General features: G+C 34.0%; 3 protein-coding genes across 19 annotated transcripts in view; all 3 read left to right on the forward strand.

The window, feature by feature from the left end:
• GSL8 (glucan synthase-like 8) overlaps positions 1–10,175 on the forward strand; it is a 75,146-nt gene extending 64,971 nt beyond the window's left edge. For both annotated transcript variants that reach the window (XM_039022919.2, XM_039022921.2), the window contains exons 36-51: positions 769–888; positions 1,228–1,343; positions 1,434–1,517; positions 2,108–2,220; positions 2,354–2,406; positions 2,486–2,662; positions 2,775–2,822; positions 3,287–3,445; positions 4,622–4,735; positions 4,837–4,925; positions 5,315–5,473; positions 5,622–5,724; positions 8,663–8,782; positions 9,208–9,258; positions 9,356–9,538; positions 9,625–10,175. In XM_039022919.2, coding sequence (XP_038878847.1) covers positions 769–888; positions 1,228–1,343; positions 1,434–1,517; positions 2,108–2,220; positions 2,354–2,406; positions 2,486–2,662; positions 2,775–2,822; positions 3,287–3,445; positions 4,622–4,735; positions 4,837–4,925; positions 5,315–5,473; positions 5,622–5,724; positions 8,663–8,782; positions 9,208–9,258; positions 9,356–9,538; positions 9,625–9,864 — 1,929 coding nt within the window. In that variant the 3' untranslated portion in view covers positions 9,865–10,175. The remainder of the gene's footprint in view (positions 1–768; positions 889–1,227; positions 1,344–1,433; positions 1,518–2,107; positions 2,221–2,353; positions 2,407–2,485; positions 2,663–2,774; positions 2,823–3,286; positions 3,446–4,621; positions 4,736–4,836; positions 4,926–5,314; positions 5,474–5,621; positions 5,725–8,662; positions 8,783–9,207; positions 9,259–9,355; positions 9,539–9,624) is intronic.
• Positions 10,176–11,161: 986 nt separating this feature from the next.
• LOC120070965 (F-box/LRR-repeat protein At3g26922-like) lies at positions 11,162–14,794 on the forward strand. 16 transcript variants are annotated; one of them, XM_039022924.2, is made up of 7 exons: positions 11,174–11,347; positions 11,429–11,465; positions 11,582–11,654; positions 11,760–11,828; positions 12,076–12,948; positions 13,043–13,186; positions 14,250–14,794. In XM_039022924.2, exons 3-7 carry the CDS (start codon positions 11,610–11,612, stop codon positions 14,547–14,549), a joined length of 1,431 nt encoding a protein of 476 aa, XP_038878852.1. In that variant the 5' UTR covers positions 11,174–11,347; positions 11,429–11,465; positions 11,582–11,609; the 3' UTR covers positions 14,550–14,794. The 16 variants fall into 16 exon arrangements, with proteins under 16 accessions (XP_038878861.1, XP_038878852.1, XP_038878850.1 ...); XM_039022928.2 differs by having other exon boundaries at positions 11,236–11,347; positions 11,763–11,828; XM_039022922.2 differs by lacking the exon at positions 11,429–11,465 and having other exon boundaries at positions 11,206–11,347.
• A 709-nt stretch (positions 14,795–15,503) lies between these two features.
• On the forward strand, positions 15,504–21,565 carry PDE312 (Nucleic acid-binding, OB-fold-like protein). Its single transcript, XM_039023510.2, has 12 exons — positions 15,504–16,322; positions 16,468–16,527; positions 16,625–16,654; positions 17,246–17,319; positions 17,931–18,012; positions 18,336–18,409; positions 18,603–18,669; positions 19,147–19,239; positions 19,619–19,795; positions 19,883–19,933; positions 20,059–20,210; positions 20,879–21,565. The coding sequence occupies exons 1-12, from the start codon at positions 15,582–15,584 to the stop codon at positions 21,306–21,308; spliced, it is 2,031 nt and encodes a 676-aa protein (XP_038879438.1). The 5' UTR covers positions 15,504–15,581; the 3' UTR covers positions 21,309–21,565.
• Positions 21,566–22,203: the final 638 nt, after the last annotated feature.

Here is a 22,203-nt window from a genome sequence, read left to right on the forward strand (position 1 = left end):
TTGAGGGGGAATGTTGATTATTTCATTTGTTTGTTAAATATATTTTTTGTATTTATTGTAATCAGTTTTGATGTTTTTATATTTTTTCTTTATTTTATCGAGGGTTTCTTTTATTTAAGAAACCCTTTCATTCTCAAATAATAATAAGTGAAAAGTAATATTTTAAGCACTAATTAATCAAAGAAACTAATCTTAATCCTAATAAACCAAGGAAACTAATCCTAATTTTAATCAATTAAGGATTAGACGAAGATAAGCTTCCTACTACATCAGTAGTTGAATTACAAGTTTGGTCCTGAACTTCTTGAATGTTTGTCTCTTTTCACATCAATATTTTTAGAAGCAAGCAGAAAGGGACACATCTCTGTAATGATTGTCATTCTTTCTTTCCTTCTATACTACTGTAATAAATTGTAAATGTCTTGACATCTGTCATCTACTTGTCAAAAAGTATTGGCATTCGCTTTGAGTAGTGAATGGCTAGATTAATGGCTAATTTGTATAATTATACTAAAAATGAGGTTGAAGTAATTGTATATTGCATTGATCTCTATCTAATATGCTTGTGTTCTTCTCTTTCACACCTTTTTCCCATAATTTTTTCAACTTTGTTCTTTGTGGTCTTCACATTTTCTATATATTACTGAAGGAACATTTGATTTTGTCTCACGCACAGAAGTTAAAGTGCGTGGGTTTTGGTCGTCAGAATTTTTTTATTCAGTTAGCATGGGATTTTAATTTCTTATTACGTCTTTTCTAAATGCATAGGAGGTATATTCGATCAAACTTCCTGGAGAACCAAAGCTAGGAGAAGGAAAACCTGAAAACCAAAACCATGCTATAGTTTTCACTCGTGGAGATGCTGTTCAAACTATTGACATGAACCAGGTGCGTACAGTTCCTCTCTGGTGCACTCACAAGCAGCTACTTCTATTATAATAGTAGTCCCTAATTGGGAGTGTTTATCAGCAACTGGGTTCAAAGGATAAGTTAACAATTCAATATTCAATGTGCATTCATCGACGATGCAGAAAGGTCAATAAGATGCTAGTGCATTGTGGCACATTCTTATAGGAGAAGTTGTCCTTCCTTTGACTTTCTGGGATGCTTTATTCTTGTTATTTGCATTGTTAACTTAGTACATAACTACTTCACTGTAATGCATTGTTCGAGTTGTTTGTATGAATATACAATCATAATTCTGTAAAATACTCTTGGCTTAAGTAGGACAACTATCTTGAAGAGGCAATGAAAATGAGAAATCTTCTGGAGGAATTTCATGGAAAGCATGGGCTTCGCCCTCCTACCATCTTAGGCGTGAGAGAGCATGTATTCACTGGAAGGTTTGTTTAATTATTTTGTGGCTTTGGTGATAGGGGCTTTGCTCTGTATTAATGTTCTTTAAGCATATTCTGTTGGATGTGTTCATGCAGTGTCTCTTCGTTAGCATGGTTCATGTCCAATCAGGAAACTAGCTTTGTAACCTTGGGACAACGTGTTTTGGCAAGTCCACTCAAGTGAGTTGTCTCAATCTGTTCTTGATTGTGTCTTGTTTTTTGTGTCTTCTGTCTTATAGGTCTACATTTTGTAGTCTGTTAATATTGATGTATTTATTTTCTTTTCTTCATTAAGGAACAGATATTTCCTTTTCAAAAAAAAAAAAGAAAAAAATCTATTCGTGATTGATTTATAAAATGTTATACGATATGATAGAGTTGATATAGTATTACCAAAGGAAAGATTGTCGAAAGAAAAAAAAAATCTCTGTTTGACAAAAAAATCTCTATTTGACAGGGTTTCTTCCAATATTAATTGCATTCCAAAATTCATTCCAAAGTTTTTTCAGATGTTAAATCACCAAATCTAAAAGCTTAAGCGGATGGGTTATGATAAATTTAAGTATATCAATACTTCAACAAAGGTTTTGTGATCTGTATGGAAGGTATTTTAAATCATTGATTTGATGCTTGATGTCTATATTGTTATTATTTAGTGTATAACACGGAGGTGCTGCTTTAATTGCTGAGAGGTGAAATGTCTTCCTCAACTAGCCATCCTCAATTTTTGCACTCATGTTAAATCCACAATTTTCGTGAAAATTTTTCAGAGTTCGAATGCATTATGGGCATCCTGATGTGTTTGACCGTATATTTCATATAACTCGAGGTGGCATTAGCAAGGCATCACGTGTGATCAACATTAGTGAGGATATATATGCAGGTTATTTATATTGTGGAATTTTGTTTAAGTTTTTACAGCATTTATTTATTAATTTGCAAACCATCTCAAGTCTTTTTTTTTTTTTTTTTTTTTTTTAATAATCTGCATTTATTTGTGTACTCGGTGGTAACAGGTTTCAACTCCACTTTGAGACAGGGTAACATTACACACCACGAGTACATTCAGGTTTGATGTCATTATGTTCGTCTATTTCAGTTGAACCTCCTTTGACTTCGGATTTTTAATGATCAACTACTCCGTTAAGGTTGGAAAAGGAAGGGATGTTGGGTTAAATCAAATAGCCCTGTTTGAAGGGAAAGTAGCTGGTGGGAATGGAGAGCAAGTTCTCAGCAGGGATGTTTACAGGCTTGGGCAACTTTTTGATTTCTTCAGAATGCTTTCGTTTTATTTCACAACTGTTGGTTACTACGCATGTACAATGGTTGGTTCACTACCATTTCTTTTCCCTTCCATTATATTATTGTTAGTCAGTGCAAATGATTTTGCTAGTGTCCGAAGTTTTCTCCTTACTAAGTTCTTTTTGTTTAACGCAGATGACAGTTCTTGTGGTTTACATTTTCTTGTATGGACGGGTTTACTTGGTAATTGACATTTTTCACATCCATGCATGTCATAATTTTGTTACAAAACTAGTAATATTCATGACCATTTGGACAGGAAAAGTTTTGTTTCGTGTTTTTGCAAATGCTTCCTTCTATGATTATATTTTGGGTGCTCTGTTTTTATGTAATATTTCAATTGTAATGTACGTAGTATGATTTTACTTAATGCCATTAAGTATTAAGAAAAGTTATTTGTGCTTGTGATTTTCTTAGTTATTTAGTGAAGATGTCCATACCATTGATTAATGCGTCTATATCTATGTGTTAACAATCTGTTTATCACTATATATTATTGATCAAATACTGTTAATTATGTTCAAAGTTTGATTAGTTAAGTTTCTTCGTGCTCAATACTGCCTATTTAGTTTCCTCCTACAATGGTATATTCAAAGATTGATTAGTTGTGAAAGAGAGACATATCAATTTGTCTTAAAAAATTTCAGGCCTTTGCTGGACTTGACGAAGCAATCTCAACAAGAGCAAAAATGCTGGGAAACACAGCATTGGATACTGCACTGAATGCTCAGTTTTTGTTCCAGATTGGAGTTTTTACAGCAGTCCCTATGATAATGGGTTTTATACTTGAACTTGGACTGCTGAAGGTAATCTATCAATTTGTTTTAACAGGTTGTTTTCGTTAAAAATGATTTATTTTGATAAAAATAAGGAACAGTTTTTATTCTTGCTCACAAGAAAAATCAAAACTATACGCAAGACTAAGGAGACTGCAAAAAATGGATGAAAGGTTGCTTAAAAAGTAAAAATTTCTGTAGAGGCAAAAATACTCTCTTCCAGACATGAAAAAGGAACAAGATTCTATTACTACTGGAGATATTTTTTTTATTGCTATTACTACTGGAGACTTACAAAGCTGGACTTCTAGCCTTTTAGTTACAAAAGTCATTCTCTCAATTATATTTCATTTTATCTTGTTTATCCTAAAATTTCTTCAGCTACTATCCTTCACCATTTTTCTTCAATTACATTGTTGATATAATGTGGATAACTCTGACTAGGCCTTTAATATTTATGCCTCCATATAATTTGGATTAGCCTTATCCTTTTTCTAGGAAAGATTTAAGCAAGATCTTAGGTTCTCAGCTACTTGCACCACATTCTAGAGAGAGAAGATAATCCCAGGAGCAACTGGTGAAAATATTCCAATCTTCACAATAAACCGTAAATGGGGGATTCAGATTTATTTGAGGATGTGTTTGCTATTAATTCTGGAAATCAATTCTTCACTGGGTAATAACAACCTAGTCTTGAGGAACTGTTTTATGAGCCATAGATCTCCTTATTGAATCCACCATACCTTTAGCCAACATGTTATCTGAATCCACCAACCTAGTCCTGAGGAACTGTTTTATGAGCCAGAGGTCTCCTTATTGAATCCACCATACCTTTAGGCAACATGTTATCTGATGATTTAGTGGTCTCAATTATATGGGGAGAAAAAATATATATAATTCTTCCCAAAATCTCATTGTCCCGCCAAATTTCATCAGGAGTTTTAACTCAGTAGAATTAGACTCAAATTTTCTAATGTCATGGACTTCCATCACTCGGTAAAATTAGGTCAAATTTTTTAGGCGTGTAGGACAATGTGCACATTATATAGGTTCTAAGGTGATCTTTGGGACATAGGGTAACCAATGGGTCGGACCATATCAAATCGGACTCTTTTGACGCACTGCTAAATTATTACTCCAGATTCATTAAGAGCTTTCTGGTAATATTCATACAATATTTTTGTTTGTATTATTTTATATTTGCAGGCTGTTTTTAGCTTCATAACTATGCAGCTTCAGTTATGTTCTGTCTTCTTCACATTCTCATTGGGGACCAGAACACATTATTTTGGAAGAACTATTCTCCATGGTGGTGCCAAGGCATGTCTTGTTCCATTTGTCTAATCTAAACAAAAAACAACAAGTTATTGACATTTTTCTCATTACAAACTTCAAACATTTGTGTTTGTACAATTCTCCAGTATCGAGCAACTGGTAGAGGTTTTGTGGTCCAGCACATCAAATTTGCTGAAAATTATCGGCTCTACTCAAGAAGTCATTTCATCAAGGCGTGAGTGATTCAGAGTTTTTTTTTTAGTTCTTAGGATTTTATTGTGTTGGCTTGTTTGATAACCACTTAGTTTTGGTTTTTGGTTTGTGGTTTTTGAAAATGAAGCTTATAAACACTATTTCTTCCATCAAGTTTCATGGATTTGTTATCCACTTTTTACCCATGTTTTCAAAATCCGAGCTAATTTTTTAAAACTAAAAATTAAAAAATTTATAAAAAAAAATATCTTGTTTTTGTTTTTGATTGACTAAGAATGAAATTGGGTAGAAATAAGCATAAATTTCAAAAATATCAAACAAAAAAGTCATTATTAGCCCCTAACTTTTTGTTTTGGATTTGTTATTGCTTGTCACTGTGAATGTGTAAATTATGATAAGAGCTTTTCTCAGGCTTGAGGTGGCATTGCTTCTTATTGTCTACATTGCGTATGGGTATTCAGAAGGAGGTGCAAGTTCTTTTGTTTTACTTACTCTCAGCAGTTGGTTCCTCGTAATTTCGTGGCTCTTTGCTCCTTATATCTTCAATCCATCTGGTTTTGAGTGGCAAAAGTACGTCTGACTATAGTTGTTCTAATTTTTCTTTTTTTTAAAAAAAAAAAAAAGAAAAGAAAAGAAAAGAAAGTTCCTTTTCAAGTTATATTTAATCAGAATGTTCTGGTTCTTACAAATCGATACTCTGATTTTACTTAATTATCAGGACTGTAGAGGATTTTGACGATTGGACGAGCTGGCTATTCTACAAAGGGGGAGTAGGGGTTAAGGGAGAAAACAGCTGGGAGTCATGGTGGGATGAAGAACAGGTGAATGAGCTTTGATAGAATATTATTAAAGAGCTCATATTGTATTTCGTGTACTTTCGAAGCATCATTTTTTTATCTAAAGTAAAATTTATCAATATATTAGTTAAGTTTTCATTTGTGTTTGTTAGTAACTCAAAATTGCAAATTAGTTTTTGAGTTGGTCTAGTCAATTCCTAGTTTCTAAGAAATAGTTAAGTTATTTTTAGTTGTAGTCAAGTCTAAGTTCCTATTCTTGTGGAGTTAGTGTGATTAGTTGCTAACATTGTGGAATCTATTTTTAGATTCAAGATATGTATTTATATGGAGTTTTCTAGAATGAAATTCACTCACTTCCCATTTTTCTCATTTTCCTCTCATTAGTTAGAACAACAGTGGTATCAGAGCTCTCAATTCTTAAGGGACTGTGAGTGAGAATCAGTGAAATATCTCCGAGAGAAACTGAGTGATACACCGGTGAGAGTTGTTAGAAATGGAATTAGGATCAAACAGTCTTTCTTCATTGGCTCCATCTGTGTTTGATGGTGAAAACTACTAGGCATGGGCTATCAGAATGCAAGCCTACATGGAAGGTTGTGATTATTGGGAAGCAATTGAGCAAGACTATGAGATTGCTCCACTTCCTGATAACCCAACAATACATCAGATCAAGACTCACAAGGAGAGGGTCACCAAGAAGACAAAAGCTCGAGCTTGCCTATATGTAGCGTCTCTCACCATATTTAACAGAATTATGGCCTTGAAATCGGCAAAGGAGATCTGAGAGTTCCTCACAGGTGAGTATGAAGGTGATGAGAGGATTAAAGGCATGAAAGTGTTGAACTTGGTGTAAGAATTCGAGAGAATGTAAATGAAGGATTCTGAGTCCATTAAAGAGTACTCAGATAAGTTGATTGAGATTGCTAACACGGCAAGAGCATTAGGAACCAATTTATCTGACAATAGATTGGTTCAGAAGATTCTAGTTTCAGTACCTGAGAGATATGAAGCAACCATTGCTTCCTTAGAAAATACTAAAGACCTCTCAAAACTCAAGGTGATAGAAGTGGTTAGTGCTTTGCAAGCACAAGAGCAGAGGAGGTTGATAAGACAAGAAGGAAACATTGAGGGGGCATTGAAAGCTAGAGTGCAGCAAGGAGAAGGTGGAAGAAAGAAGAAGGGAAGTGGTAGCAGTAGCTCAGGGTCTGCTGCAAAGGATGCTAGTAGTACATGCAAGCACTGTGAGAAGCAGAATCGTCCACATTTCAAATGCTGGAGAAGGCCAGATGTGAAGTGTAAAAGATGTCATTTATTGGGGCACATTGGACGATTCTGTAAGGAAGCAAAAACTCAACAGCAAGGAGGAGCACATGTTGTAGTACAGCAAAAAGAAGATGAACTCTTTGTGGCTACTTGTTTCTCATCGGTCATTCAATGTGATGGTTGGTTGGTTGATAGTGGGTGTACCAATCACATGACAAGTGACAAAGAGTTGTTCAAGGACCTTGACAAGTCATTCAAGTCAAGGGTGAAGATAGGAAACGGTGAGTATCTAAAAGTAAAGGGGAAGGGCATAGTGTCAATAGAGAGCTGTGCTGGAATCAAGTTGATTACTGAAGTGTTGTTTGTCCCTGAAATTGATCAAAACTTATTAAGCGTTGGTCAATTAGTAGAGAAGGGATTCAAAGTGTTGTTTGAAGAAGGAAAGTGCCTAAATTCTGATCCCAATGGGAATGAGTTGTTCAAAATAAAGATGCAACACAAGAGCTTCTCGTTGGATCCACTCGAGAAGGAGCAGATAACTTTCAAATGTCAAGTAAATGACATTGAGTTATGGCACAAGGGGTTGGGGCATTTTCATCAAATAGGGTATTCACAAGTTTGGAGAATTGATTTTTCTGAAACTTTTGCACCAGTTGCAAGAATGGACACAATTAGGTTGCTACTGGCTGTGTCAGCCCAACATGGATGGAAGGTGTATCAGCTAGATGTGAAGTCAACATTCCTAAATAGAGTGTTAGAAGAAGAGATCTATGTTGAGCAACCAGACGGATTCATCATACTAGGACAAGAGTAGAAGGTTTATTTGTTGAAGAAGGCTCTCTATGGGTTGAAGCAAGCTCCTAGGGCATGGTACAGCAAGATGGATGATCACTTGCTGAACTTGGGTTTTGTGTGAGTTGTTTTCAAGCTCTTAGGAGCAAGTTAGGTGTTTGCAGTATTTGAGTTAGGAGGAGAATGTTAGTAACTCAAAACTGCAAATTAGTTTTTGAGTTGGTCCAGTCAATTCCTAGTTTCTAGGAAATAGTTGAAGTTATTTTTAGTTGTAGTCAAGTTTAAGTTCCTATTCTTGTGGAGTTAGTGAGATTAGTTGCTAACATTGTGGAATCTTTTTTTAGATTCAAGATATGTATTTATATGGAGTTTTCTAGAATGAAATTCACACACTTCCCATTTTTCTCATTTTCCTCTCGTTAGTTGGAACAACAGTGTTAAATGTTCAGAATTTCATACATTAATTTTCAAATGTTAAAAATTGGTTTCATATAGTCACTTAGAAAATTTTATGTTACTTTAATCAACCATGTGAATCATTGCTATTTTGAAAATTCAAATTTCATTAATATTTATTGATGATTTTTATTTGAATTTAGTTCAACTAACAATAATTAAATATATTTACCAACATAAAGTATACTCCTTTTTAGTCGATTTACAAAATAAAATGCATCTGTTCAGGATAAGTCAATTTTTAATTTTTTCCAGATATGTTTGTATCTTACAATTAATCATTTTCTTTTAAGGAAAAATATCAGTTCTTTGACCAATGTGGATGGTGTTTTCCTAATTATAAATTTTGAATATTATACCGGTGATGCTATATCTAAATCAAAACTTCATCATAGTGTAACGTGCCTCTGTTTTCCTTAACTATTTTCTATCTTCTGATTTTTCCTCTTAGGCGCATATTCAAACATTCCGAGGTCAAATACTGGAGACAATTTTGACGGTGAGGTTTTTCATATTCCAATTTGGAATCGTGTACAAGCTCCATCTCACAGGAAAGGACACATCACTTGCGGTAACTTCGCATCCATGGCTGGCCTTTTCTTTTTATTGATAAGAAAATGAAAAAATCTGTGTTTAGTCAAATATTGAATTTAGACCTGTTTGCTGAACACGGTTGACGTAATTGTATTCTTCGTTGGTTTTGGCTGCTGGTATAATGAGCATGATCCAATTTAATTTAGATTTCGTATTCGCAGACTTACAAGTTTGTTGGTTTCTAATTGTGGAGAATTACCATAAGTACTTGGTTGTATTAAATTAATTGAAGTAGGTTACTTGTGTTGTGGATCATAACATTTCGGCTTGAAATATCTTTAGCTTGTACCTTGAAAATATAACTGTAGATTATGGGAATTGCTTCGACTCTTTATAGCGTGCAATCTTAGCTCAAATTGAGATCAATTACCTCTCTGTTCTAACAATTGTCTTCATGTTTAGTTATATGGTTTCTCGTGGGTTGTGCTCGTTGGGATTGTTTTGATATTCAAGGTTTGTACAAGTTCCTCGCTAACTCTTTACCTCACCCAATGATTTACTTTGCTCAAAGTTTTTTATACAGCTCATTCTAATCCATCTTTCTCTGTAGATCTTCACCTTCAGTCCTAAAAAATCAACGAACTTCCAGCTATTGATGAGATTTATTCAGGGTGTCACAGCCATTGTTCTGGTTACAGCTCTTGGTCTAATTGTTGGCTTTACTAACCTGTCAATAACCGATTTATTTGCAAGTGTTCTGGCATTTATTCCTACTGGATGGGCCATATTATGTGTAAGTTAAATACCAATAAATCGAGTAGATAGCGAACTGCTGGCAACTTTGTTTCTGATTGTTTGTCTCCTGGTTGTTTGGAACAGTTAGCAGTTACTTGGAAGAAAGTGGTGAGAAGTCTAGGCTTGTGGGACTCGGTGCGTGAATTTGCCAGGATGTATGATGCTGGGATGGGTTTAATAATATTCGTGCCGATCGCATTCTTGTCTTGGTTTCCATTCATTTCCACGTTCCAGTCTCGTCTGCTCTTCAACCAAGCTTTCAGCCGTGGGCTCGAGATCTCCCTCATCCTTGCTGGAAACAAAGCTAACGTCGAGACGTACTGATTTAACTAGAGGGCTCATTGCCAGTAATGTAGATAGATATAGTGTTGTACACTTTACTCAAATTTTCTGCATCATATATTCATTTCGGGGTTTTGATTCTTAGAAAAGCACTTAGATTTTTAGAGGGTGATCATGTATTGGTGTTTGTTTCAATAGGTTGGAGTGTGAAGTCAAGACTCAGTAATTTGTTTGATGTGTAAGGGTATTTATTAAATTACGGGGGCTTGGGGTTAAAATTAAGTTTTAGTCCTATTTTAGTTTGTTACTTTCATACATCAATTTTGTCTATATATTTAATTTAGTCTCTCAAATTGATTTTTTTTTTTTTGGAAAACCAACAATACAACAAGATTTAACAAGCTTTACTATTGAAAATACATAAATTAAAATTAAACATAGAGGCCCAAAATAACCGAATCAAATGGATATTTGAATTTAAACTTCTATTTTTAAGCACTTATGAAAAGAAAATGATTGAGTGGATGAAACACTGACCATAAATCAATTTGACATTTAACATGAAATTTAAACTTTCAACTCCAAAATAGGAGTAGGTATAATTTATTGAGTTATGAACAAGATGGTGGTTTGATATTAAATATCACTGACTAGAAAAATATCAATTTTTCAATGATGTTTGTGTCACTCAACTCCATATCGGTATTTCTAGAGTTTTATAACTGAATCAATTTTATTTAAGTGGAATAAATATTTTTAAGTTTTGAAGTTGTTTCATTTAAAATTCCAAAAAATTAACAATTGTATAAAATAAAATCATAAACCTAAATGATTGAATCAATTTAGACCTTTCATTATAATTCTATTTTCAAACCATTAATACATAAATTTTACATAGGTATAAGACTTCTTCCTACGGAAATGATTAACATTTATTATAAAGAGAGGTTAAAATCTAAAAAAAAAGAAGAAAAAATAGTAGTTATAGAGGAAAAAAACTAAGAAATAATAGCAAATCTCATCTCATTTACATTCAATTTTTTTACTTTATTTTACAAAAATTACCTATATTTTTTTCTTTTTCTTATAATCGAATACTCTAAATTGAGTTAGAGTTTAAATCAATACAATTATTGGTTTAGACTTTTAATTAATATCATTCAAAGTTTAGAGTTGGGGTGATCCGTATGAAAACATCCTAACAAAATGGAAAAATTTGCATGGATGACCCTTTGTAAAAGTATTAAATCTAATCTTTTGATTATGTTAAATCCTTGCTTATCCACAACTTATCACGTTGGGATATTCTAATAAACTAGACTAAGTGATAAAAAAAAATAAGCAAAAATTTAGATTTTATAGTTGTGTAAGGGATGATGGGTCATGGTTAGATTTTATAGATTTGTGAAAAGGTCGGACAAAAACCTCAACAAAATGTGAAGACAACGGAGGTGTCTCCGTTGTCTGGTTCGTAAAGCTAGCCATTGATGTTTTGGCGGGAAAGATTTTGACGGAGAAGAATTTGGTAAGTAAAATCGGGTATGGATTCTTGAGAACGATTCCTCCTCCTTCCATTTGATATTTGGCTTTTGCTCCATAATTGCAGCATATAAACTTGTCACCTCACTTCCTCTGCACCTGACGTATGTTGCTTCTCACAGCCCGTCATTTTCCTCCATGATTTTGATGTATTGGATTTTGTATTATCGTAACATTAGTAGTTTCTTTCAAATGATTTCATGTTCTCTCTTATTTGCAGTCAGAGAGGTCGACCAGATTAAGATAGGATGAAGCGAAACGATGGCGCTACCGCTGGAAGCTCAGAAGCGAAGGTTAGGTTTTCCCTTGTTTTATTGTTTTCTAATTGATTGGAGTGGGGGAACAAACACCAGTGGGACTCAATATTCAGTTGAACGATTTTTATTTTGTTCGTCTAGAAGGCAAAGGAAGTTTCCTCAATTTCTACGAGAGAGTTATGTTTACCATCTGAAGAACCAGAAAACAAGGTTAAGCATATTCTCTGTGATTTTGTATTTTATTTGAGTGCCAATGTTTGCACGCAGGATTAGAGATGTGTTTTGAGACTTGATAACTTGCGAGAATGATTTGTCATTTGGCTGTTAGATTGTTTAGTTCAATTTTTTTCTATATCGAAATGACATTTCTACATTTCTTCTTTCACATGTTTCATTTACTTCTTGATTATCCCGCTTCTAAATTCATGGTTTTCTATTTCATTGTTTATAATGATAGAAGAGGTTTGATCGTTCAGTGGACTCTATAAGCCAGCTGCCGCATGATATTCTAGTTTTCATCCTTTCTCTTCTACCACTGAAAGAAGCAACGAGGACCAGTACTTTGTCACATAGGTGGAGATGCTTGTGGTCCTATATCCCTTGTCTGAATTTTGATGCTCGGAAGAAGTTAATTGATCTACAACTTACAGACGAGAACTTGGAGAGTGAGGGACGACAGTATGTAAAATGGGTGAATCGAGTCATTGACTCGTACAAGGGTTCTAGTTTAGAAACATTAAGAATTCGGTTTAGTTTGGATTCAAAGTTTCAATGTGATGTTGATAGATGGGTCCAATTTGCAATCCAGTGGAACCTCAAAATGTTTGAGTTGAACTTATCTGATAGTTACGATTCTGGAAAGTATAGTCCTTGTTCTTTTCCACAATTATCTGGTGGACCAAAGGAGCATTTACCAAGAGCTATGTTTTCTAATTCAAGTGCTCTTACAACCCTGAAGTTGATAGCTGTTAATGTGGGTGGAGAAGTTCTGGAATGCTTTCTGACGAACTGCCCTCTCCTCGAAGTATTGTGTGTCGAGTATTCTCATTGTCTTGTGAGTCTCAGAGTTGTTGGTGCATCACTTAAATTAAGGCAGTTGGAAGTATGCATGTGCAACTACCTGGAGAGTTTAGAAATTTCTGCACCAAATCTTGAATCTTTTAAATATGTTGGACCCTGGTTAAGCATGCCACTCAAGAACACACCCAAGCTCCTGGAGACATATTTTGGAAGCGAGTTTGGTGTAGAGATAATCGACAACTTTTTCCTGCTCTCGAGGTACCCTTCACAACTGCAGAAACTTGTTCTGGACCTTGAGTTTGACTTCGTGGTTCGTATTGTATGTTTGTTCATTCCATCTTGATTCTTGAAGTGCAAGGAAGAATACATTTTTTTATGTACACATTCTTTTGTTTGGTCAATAGGAAAACCAAGGATTTCGCAAATGGCCTATTCTAGCAAATCTAAAGGAACTGAAGTTAATTGTGATAGCTGAAGGTCATTCTTCCCTTATTGGCTTCACATCCCTTATAAAAGCATCTCCTAGCTTGCTGAAGTTCACACTGAAGGTGAATGATTTTTTTTGCATTTTGGCCTATCTAAATTGTTGATGTCTGAACGTTGATTTTTTTTTTTTTTTTTTTTCCCTTTTCTTTTGGCCAAACTTTGAAAGGGGAAGATAGTTTTTATGTGAAACACTTGCTATTGCTGGTGTTATAGTCTAAGAAGTACAGACATGGATACGGATACATGATATAATACGATATGATATGGCGATTCATTAATTTCTAAAAAACTATGATACGGATACGTTGAAGATACGTATTATATATATATATATATATATATATATATAATGTTTAATTAATTGTTATAATACATATTTTAAGTTAGATTATAATAAGTTCAAGAAGAGAGTGAAAACTTGAAAAAAAAAATTCAGTAACGTCGAGTGATTGTTGAGTGACTAGAGTAGACGATAGAAAAGAAGTAGAAGATGAAAATCGAATAATGAAGTTGAGGATGAAAGAGGTGTGAATCATGATTTAAATAGTGAGAGAGAAGAGAAGAATGAAAATTTAATTATGTTTTAGGTTTTTTAAAAAAAAATTTATGCTTTATCATTTTTAATTTATTTTGTTTTGGATCGCTCGACTTTTATGTTTAGAAGTAATTTTAAAATGGTTGAAATCATTTTTGTCATTTTCAAAATCACCGTGAGACATGTTTAATTCTTCAAAACTAATTTTGATGATATAAAAATTGCATTTAAAAGTGTAAAATTGAAAATTAAATTAATTTTGAGTAATTAAAATTGTGTTTTTGAGTGATTTAAAAAATGAAAAAGTGATTTTTGATGATTTTAAAATCACTCCTAAACATACATTAAAATAAAATGGGCTGTAGGTTGGGCTTAAATTTGAAACAAAAAAATTGACCCACGTATTATCTGAAGCAAATATGCGTATCTGAAAATTAAAAATAAAAATAAAAAAATCCACGTATCTGTCACGTATACGTATCGTATCTGTATCTGATACCGATTCTCTGCACAATTAGAAGTATATGTACTTGTTAGGTTATAGTTTTCTTTTTTTCTTCAACCTGAATTGCTTCTAAATTATGTTGCAGTTAGACTATCTTGATATGTTTGAACAGCGAGCACTACGCAAGGTGAGAAAATTCCCTCATCAACACATCAAAGTGGTAGAATTGGTTGGCTTTGTTGGGAAACCAATTGATTTGGAGCTTGTCCAGTATTTCTACAAGAATGCTGTTGCACTTGAGGAGATCGTCTTTGATACGCGCAAGCCAAAATATATGGGAACTATATTTGAAAAGAAGCAAAATGCGGAGACTCTAGCAGGTAGAGAGTGCGCAAACAGTCTTCGATCGGATCTTTTTTCGGGAGTGAAGGTAACAATCATTTAGATATGGGATCAAAATTCTTGGCTAGTATCTGTGTACATATAGAACTATCCTTTTTGTATAGCTGAGGTTTTTTTGGAGGAATTTAGTATATTAAACCGTATGGAAAGTTCAGCCTGCAGTCCATTTTTGTTGTGTACATCCAAGAAGTTGGCAATGGATAGAAAGACTCTTTAGCTATCGTCTTGCTTCTGTGGTTTATGAAATGGTCTCCTTTAAATCAAACCATCAAAGACAGCTTAAAAGGCTATGTTTGTTGTTTTTTTCGCATTCTGCCGATAAGCTGGTTGAAATATACTTGGATAATATATGGATGTACCCATGAGTACGAATTCTATAAATTATGGTTGGATAATTTAGTAGATGTATAAAGAAGTACTTCCTCAAATGTAAATAAATATTTTCCTATTTTCAGTTATGCTTGGAGTGTCAAAGTGTTTATTTGATTCATATTCAAATCGATTATATTATGCTTTTATTAAGTTAGGTTCATGTTGACTATATAGCTCTCGTAATTCGAACATAAATTTTAATTTATTTCAAATAAAAGTAAACTAAATTATATACATGTAATCTTGTAAAATCCTCTAATAGATGAATAATTTATTTGTAAAGGAACACAACTCATCTCTTAGAAAATATTTCTTTTTAGCAGTTGAACATGGGAATTAAAATTGAAAGATTCAAACACTTACTTGAGTATACATATCTCAATCAACTTAATGTGTAACTAGCTTACAATTTTTGGTACAAATAGAGATTTTTTTGTCTTGTTTTAAAAAAAAAAGAACAAAAAGAAGAAAAACGATAAAAAAAAAAATATTAAAAAGAAAGTAATAAAATATGATGCAAGGGAAAGAAGTTTACAAATAAAATGGACGGTGAGGATCCAGGTCCACAACCGAGCTCATGTAATATTATTGTAACATCGAATAACTCCCAATTTTTTAATACAAAACTTCATCCATTTCCTATCATGGAAAATTATCTCGTTCCCGCTGGAAGCTCACTACAATCTCTTCTGTTACAAACCAAATGCAAACCCTCTTAAACCCTTCTCATTTCTTCACATTCCCCAACCTCCCAGCCTCTCGAAACTCCAATTCTCTTCATTCTTGCTTTCAATGGCGTCCTCTCCTTTGTCCACCGCTTACCTTCTCCGGCAAGTTCAGTTTAAAGTGCTTCAGCTCAGACGAGTTCCCTGTGGACGAGTCCTTCCTCGAGAATTTTGGTCCGAAAGACAAGGAAACAGAGGACGAAGCTCGCAAGCGTAACTGGGTTGAGCGTGGTTGGGCCCCCTGGGAAGAAGTCTTCACTCCAGAAGCTGATTTTGCGCGGAAGAGTTTGAATGAAGGTGAGGAAGTGCCGCTCCAGACGCCTGAGGCGATTGAAGCTTTCAAAATGTTGAGCCCAAAGTATCGGAAGCAGAAGATGGAGGAAATGGGATTGACGGAGGATGACTATTACCGCAGCCAATGCGAAATTAAAGGCGAGATACCGGAGCCTCTTGAGACGACGTGGACTAGGCCGCTGGTCCTTCAAGTCGTTCCTCCACGGGACTGGCCTCCGAGGGGATGGGATGTTGATAGAGAAGAGATGGAATTTATCAGGGGAGCGCACAAATTGCAATCTGTGAGGGTGGATTTGGATCGGCTTGAGAAAGATGTGAGGACGGATACTAAAGATTTGTGTTTGGACAGATACAAAGTGTTTTTGAAACAGTACAAGGAGTGGGTTGCTGCGAATAAAGATAGATTGGAGGAAGAGTCCTACAAGGTTTGTCACCTCCCCCCTGTTTTTAGGAGGTGAATTGTAGAGTGGTGTTGAAAAATAAAGATGTTAATAGATAGTTCAAATTTTTGAGCATTTTGTGTTGACTGTTCCATCCATCTTATCATACCCAACTGATACTTTTTTACAGTACGACCAAGATTATCATCCTGGTAGGAGGAAAAGAGGGAAGGACTATAAAGAAGGCATGGTGAGACTTTTGAATTGCCTATATAGTTCTATAGTTTGATGAAATTTATTTAAACCTTTAGGATCTTGATCGTTCTTTTATATATTGTATTTTGCAGTATGAACTTCCGTTTTATTATCCAGGACAAGTAAGTTCCGTGCCCGATTCCTTCGACAACAGTATGACTGTGTCTGTCCTTTTTATGTTAGCGCAAAGATGCTCTCTATACTATTGTTAGCAACACATTTAACTTTAAGTCGAAGAACTCTTTTATTTTGCTAGTCAATTTTAAAAAGAAAAATAAAATGACCTATCTGTTGATTTTCTTTTTATAGTAAGAATTTTTTTCATTGATAAAAAAAAATGAAAGAATACTTGGGCATACAAAAAATCAAACCCACAAAAAACCCAGTAAAGAAAGGGGTACCAACTAAGTAAGATGTTACCTGAAGAATAATTACAAAAGCTCTTCGAAGTCGAAGCCCAAAGAGACATGGAACCTCACAAAAGACCAAACCTCACAAGGATTCCTCTCCACACCTCTAAACACTTTGTTATTTTTCTCACCCTAAAGATCTCGTAACAAATCATACACCCCATCACTCCATAAAAACCAAGCTTTTTCACCAAAAGGCTGATGGAAGAACTCCTCAATTGACTCTAACAATCCCCTGACATAAGGAATATATGTTGTTAAATGTACATGAAACGAGAAGATGTAATGACACTCACCATGCAGATTTGTGAAGGGAAAGTAACTACTTTACACCTTTATCAAGGAGCTTTTATTGATATAGGAGGCGTGTATGATGGGTAAGTATGGCTTTTATGTTGATCTTCTTTAACGTCGATGGTCTCATTCTTTTGAATTGGAGTCCGTTCTTGTAGTTAGTGTTAGGACTCCTTTTTGCGAGTTGGTTTTTTGCTTGTCCTAATACTTTATTCCATTTTTCTCAATGAAAGCTTGGTTTCTTTTTTTTAAAAAAAAAAAAAAAAAAAAGTATATCCTTTGATGTCTAATGAAGTTCTAGTTCCTAATAGTTAAGAGCACAAAAGTCGAGCAATCTCAACTTCGTTGTCTCATTGAAAGATTTTCACTCATCACAGGAACATTTATTGATAGTTTTCCAATTCTTACCCACTTTGTTTAGATATTTTTATCTATATTTACTCTTTTTCCCACTCACTACATTTTCTTTCTTCTTTCTTCTTTCTTCTTTCATCCCTTCCTTCATATGATCTTAATGTATCATTATTGATGGAATTATTTCTGTTAATGAAAAAAAGTGTGTCATTTCCTTGATCCTCTATCATTCTCTTGGATTCATCCAGCTTGAATAAAAGGAGATCTCTAGGAGTTCAACTTGTATTTTGCGTGAATGTGTAAATGCTTTCCTTCAGACTCATGCCTACAATAATTGCAGGTGGGTTCCCATAAAAGGTAATGATTGGTATTGGATTCGCCATCACATAAAAGTCGGTATGCCTGTGATCGTAGAGATTCTGGTGAGTGTTTTGTCAATAGCATTTTATAAATTTTATTTACATTTTAGTACATTCATTATTTAAAAATTGCACCATGTGGGAGAACAGATTAATATCATAATATGAATCCGCAAGGGTAAAGAAGCTCATAATAAACTCATTCAATATTGTACCTTATTTATAGGATAAGAACCTCCGCAATTTTTGTAACTTGACATTCCCCAAAGTCAGATAGTAGGTTGACCGTTTATTTGGGAGAAAAAAAAAAGACCTTGCTCGTTGATTTAACAATACATATCTGTGTCAGCATAATTTTCTTCTGATCATTGTTGTTTTCTTTTCAGGCAAAGCGAGATCCCTACCGGTTTCGATTTCCTATTGAAATGCGTTTTGTTCATCCTAATATAGATCACCTAATGTATGTAATTTTGACACCAGACTATTCTTAATAATGATCAGTAGGACATCTTTATATGCTATTTCTTATTCATTCTGTTACAATTGAAATGTTGATAATTTTCCCTCAATATGTTAATCCTTTAATGTAAATTTCTTATGCAAACATTTGATTACGTTGATAATGTACTGTTTCTTTGTGTCCTCTTCTCTAGCTTTAATAGATTTGACTACCCACCAATATTCCACCGCGATGAGGACAGTAATCCAGATGAAGTGCGGGTGTGTGCCTTTCAATCCTGAAAATGTTTCACTCTTTCCATTTACCCTGCATTTATGTTCAGAGCTTTCCTGTACTATTTTTATTTTGGGCTCTGTCAGAGAGAGAAACCCGCGGAAATGTTTGATGTTATATAATATTGTCAAAGGCAGAGTATTGTATGCTGTAGTTATTCGAGCATGGAGAAGTTCCATTGTTTACAGGAGTCCCCGAAGAAGATATATTATGAATTGAAGTAGAATGATATTTTTCTTTATTTTAACTCATCCATTGTGTTCAAATCTGATTTTTGTGATATTATAGTCTCTCCGAGAGAGAGAGCAATTTATATGAATCTTTTATGCTGTATAATATTATTCAAGCATGAAGAAGTGTGCTCGTATACAGGAGTCTCACAAGCAGTTCTAATAATAGTCCTAGAAGAAGATTGATCTTTTTGTTTGTTATCCCACTGTGCTAATCCAATGATCTCTCTTTAGCGTGATTGTGGAAGACCTCCTATTCCTAGAAAAGATCCGGGAATTAAACCAGAAGATGAAGCCTTATTGTCAAATCATCCATACGTTGATAAGGTAATTCTTAGTGGTTAACTAACTCTTAGTGTATGAAGTCATGCCATTTTCTAGCTGAATTTTGAAACAAGAGTGTTTTGACTATTTGTAGTCCAACTGTATATTCCACTTAGAAAAGTGAAAAAGAATAAAAGAATTTCTTGATGGACTAAATCTAGTGGTGTGAATAATTCTTTATCTTAGATCATTTAATTAGTATCCCTGTTTTCCAGTTCACTTGCTTCTAAAGTTCTTATGTTAATCGATTGTGTTCCTTCCATATCCAAACTACTGCATGGTAGAATCAACATAATGCGTCTCCTTTTAGGATACTTAGGTCTTTCGTATTTCTTTAATTCTCTAAATCACTAATTGTTTCAATCCTCGTTGCACAATGCAGCTGTGGCAGATACATGTTGCGGAACAAATGATTTTGGATGATATGGAGATGAATCCTGATAAGTATAGGAACAAAAAACTTTCAGAGTTATCTGATGAAGAAGATTTTGATGAAGAAAACGATATTGAATATACCAAAGTACGTTATAAGAACAGCTTATTACCAAAGAAGATTCTGGTGAGCAGTCTCTTTTAAATGCATTGACATTAAGTATCACTGGCAATTGAAACGTTTACTAACCTTGTAGTCATCTTTGATTATTAGAAAACAAGTGTCAAAGAACTTGATTTGGAGGCAGCCTTTTCTGAGCGTCAAGTAAGTGTTTGGTGAATTTAAGTTATTAAGCCTCTCATATTTCGACTATAACTTGATCCTATTTGCTATATATAAAATATTATGATTCTTATCTCACTTTAATTTTAATTTCTCCTCGGGTTTAGGTTCACAATAAACTAAGACAAGAAGCACAGGGTAGAGGAGAAGAGTACAAAATTGCTAAATTGAGACGGAATATTGAAATGGATGAATATGACCTCATGCATTGGCGTAGATCTTTCGAGGAAAGAGAAGCATTAATCAGAGATATTAGTTGGTAAGTTATTTACGTCGCATTTTGTTTCCTCATGGCAATTTTTTCATTCAGGCTATCTTTTGAGTTGTTATTGTCAACGAAGGCTGAATGTATTTACATTGTTTGGATTCTATTATGTCCAATTTTCAACCATAGATTGGCAGGCACACGGCACGCCTGTCTAACTCCAACTTAACAGCAAAAATATTGGACATTTTCTTGGATAATGATGCCAGTCAAGATAAACTATACAGTTCACTATATTAGAGAGTACTACCTTTCCCCCCTGTTCTTGCATTAGGTTCCCACCTTGCCACGAGATTCCTTTATTTTGTTAACTGAAAGATCCGTAGTTCCTAAATTTCTCAATGGCTCCGTTTATCTGAGACACGTCATATTAAACTTATAGCCCGGAGTAACACTCATTGTTTTATACTGCTATATAAACTATCTAGCTCTATTAGCGTTTCTGAATCCGTAATAAAATGTTCTCTCTATTTGTGGACGCAACACACTGTTAATAAACCAAATAAATGGTTGTTTGTGTCGATTCCTATTGTGTGTGTTTCTGTTTATTTTGATCATCGCTTTCTCAACATGTTTGAACTTATTTACTAGTTCTATGATGTGTCAACTTCGAGCCACCTGTCCACTTCTCATCTTTCTAAAGAGATTTTGCTTTTCTGTAGCCGACAAGCTCTTGGTCTCCCACTGGAAGAACCTGGAAGATATGTAGATGCTAGTTACTTCGGGAAGGATCAGTATGACCCATCAAACCCTCTCTATCGGTATGACTACTGGGGTGAACCCAAGAATTCAGAGAAGAGCAAACAAGAACGGATGACAGATGCCCACAACAAATCTATAGTAGGCAAAGGCGTTGTTTGGTATGAAATCTCATACGAGGATGCAATTAAGGAGAGGATGGAAAGAGAAGCTCGTTCGAACGTTGCAAAAGAAGATGATATAGACCAAGATGAAGACGAGGAGGATGACGATGATGACGACGACTTTGATTTCAGTATTTTACATGACTCAGTAGATGAATTTTCATCGCAGCCTCACGTGAATGGGACTGAATCATCTAGAATTTCAGATGAGGGTATGTTCGAGGATTAGTGTTTTAAGTAATCGGGGACATATGATTGAACAGAAGAATCTCTGATAAGAGATTTGGAGAATGGTAAAATGTTCTCTGAATTCCTTAGTTTAGGATTAAAAAAGATAGAAAATAGAAAATATTCCTGTTCTTCCACTCACAAATTTTGTTACTTCTACTCATTGTGTACTAGAGATATAACGCACCCGTCGGACCTATGAAAACTGAACCAAAGCTTCCATACAGAAGCTTGTGATGAAAACCAATGTTTGTCTTCTTTCTTTTCTTCTTTTCTTTGATTCTTTTAGGGGCGTTTTCTTAAAGTCCACTCTCTCTCTCTCATTTTAATACATAAATTTATTCTTTTATTTATATTCTTAAAAGTAATTAATATATAAACATTAAATTTATAATTTAAAAAATTGTAATATTTGAATTTAACTACTCCATACTCAAATTAATTAACTAATTGTATAATAAATCATAAAAGAATAGCTGCTATTAATTCATTAATAAATTATATAAGTAATTGATTAATTATCATTATGATTAAATTAATTTATCATTGATTAATTATAATTTATTATTTTTTAATTATAAAATATTATATTTATTTTTTAAACATGATCTTGATGTTTTATTGATTTATACTCATATTTATATAAATTTATCAAATTGTCGATTAATTTTAATTATAAAATAATTATTATTTAATAATTAAATAATTAATTTTAAACTGTTTATCAATTGTATTAAATTTTATAGACGTATCCATTAATCTTATAAATAAAATACAATACAAAACTAATTTAGTATCCTAAGATTTTGATAAGTGATCTTAGTAATCTTATTTCCAGACTTTTGTTCACAAACATATTTAATTCTACCAAAAAGCCCCTTCAAAGAAAAAAAGGG

Source organism: Benincasa hispida, chromosome 2 (genome assembly GCF_027475165.1).
Source record: "Benincasa hispida cultivar pf3 chromosome 2, pf3_genome.v1.1, whole genome shotgun sequence".
In the NCBI taxonomy this organism is placed as follows: Eukaryota; Viridiplantae; Streptophyta; class Magnoliopsida; order Cucurbitales; family Cucurbitaceae; genus Benincasa; species Benincasa hispida.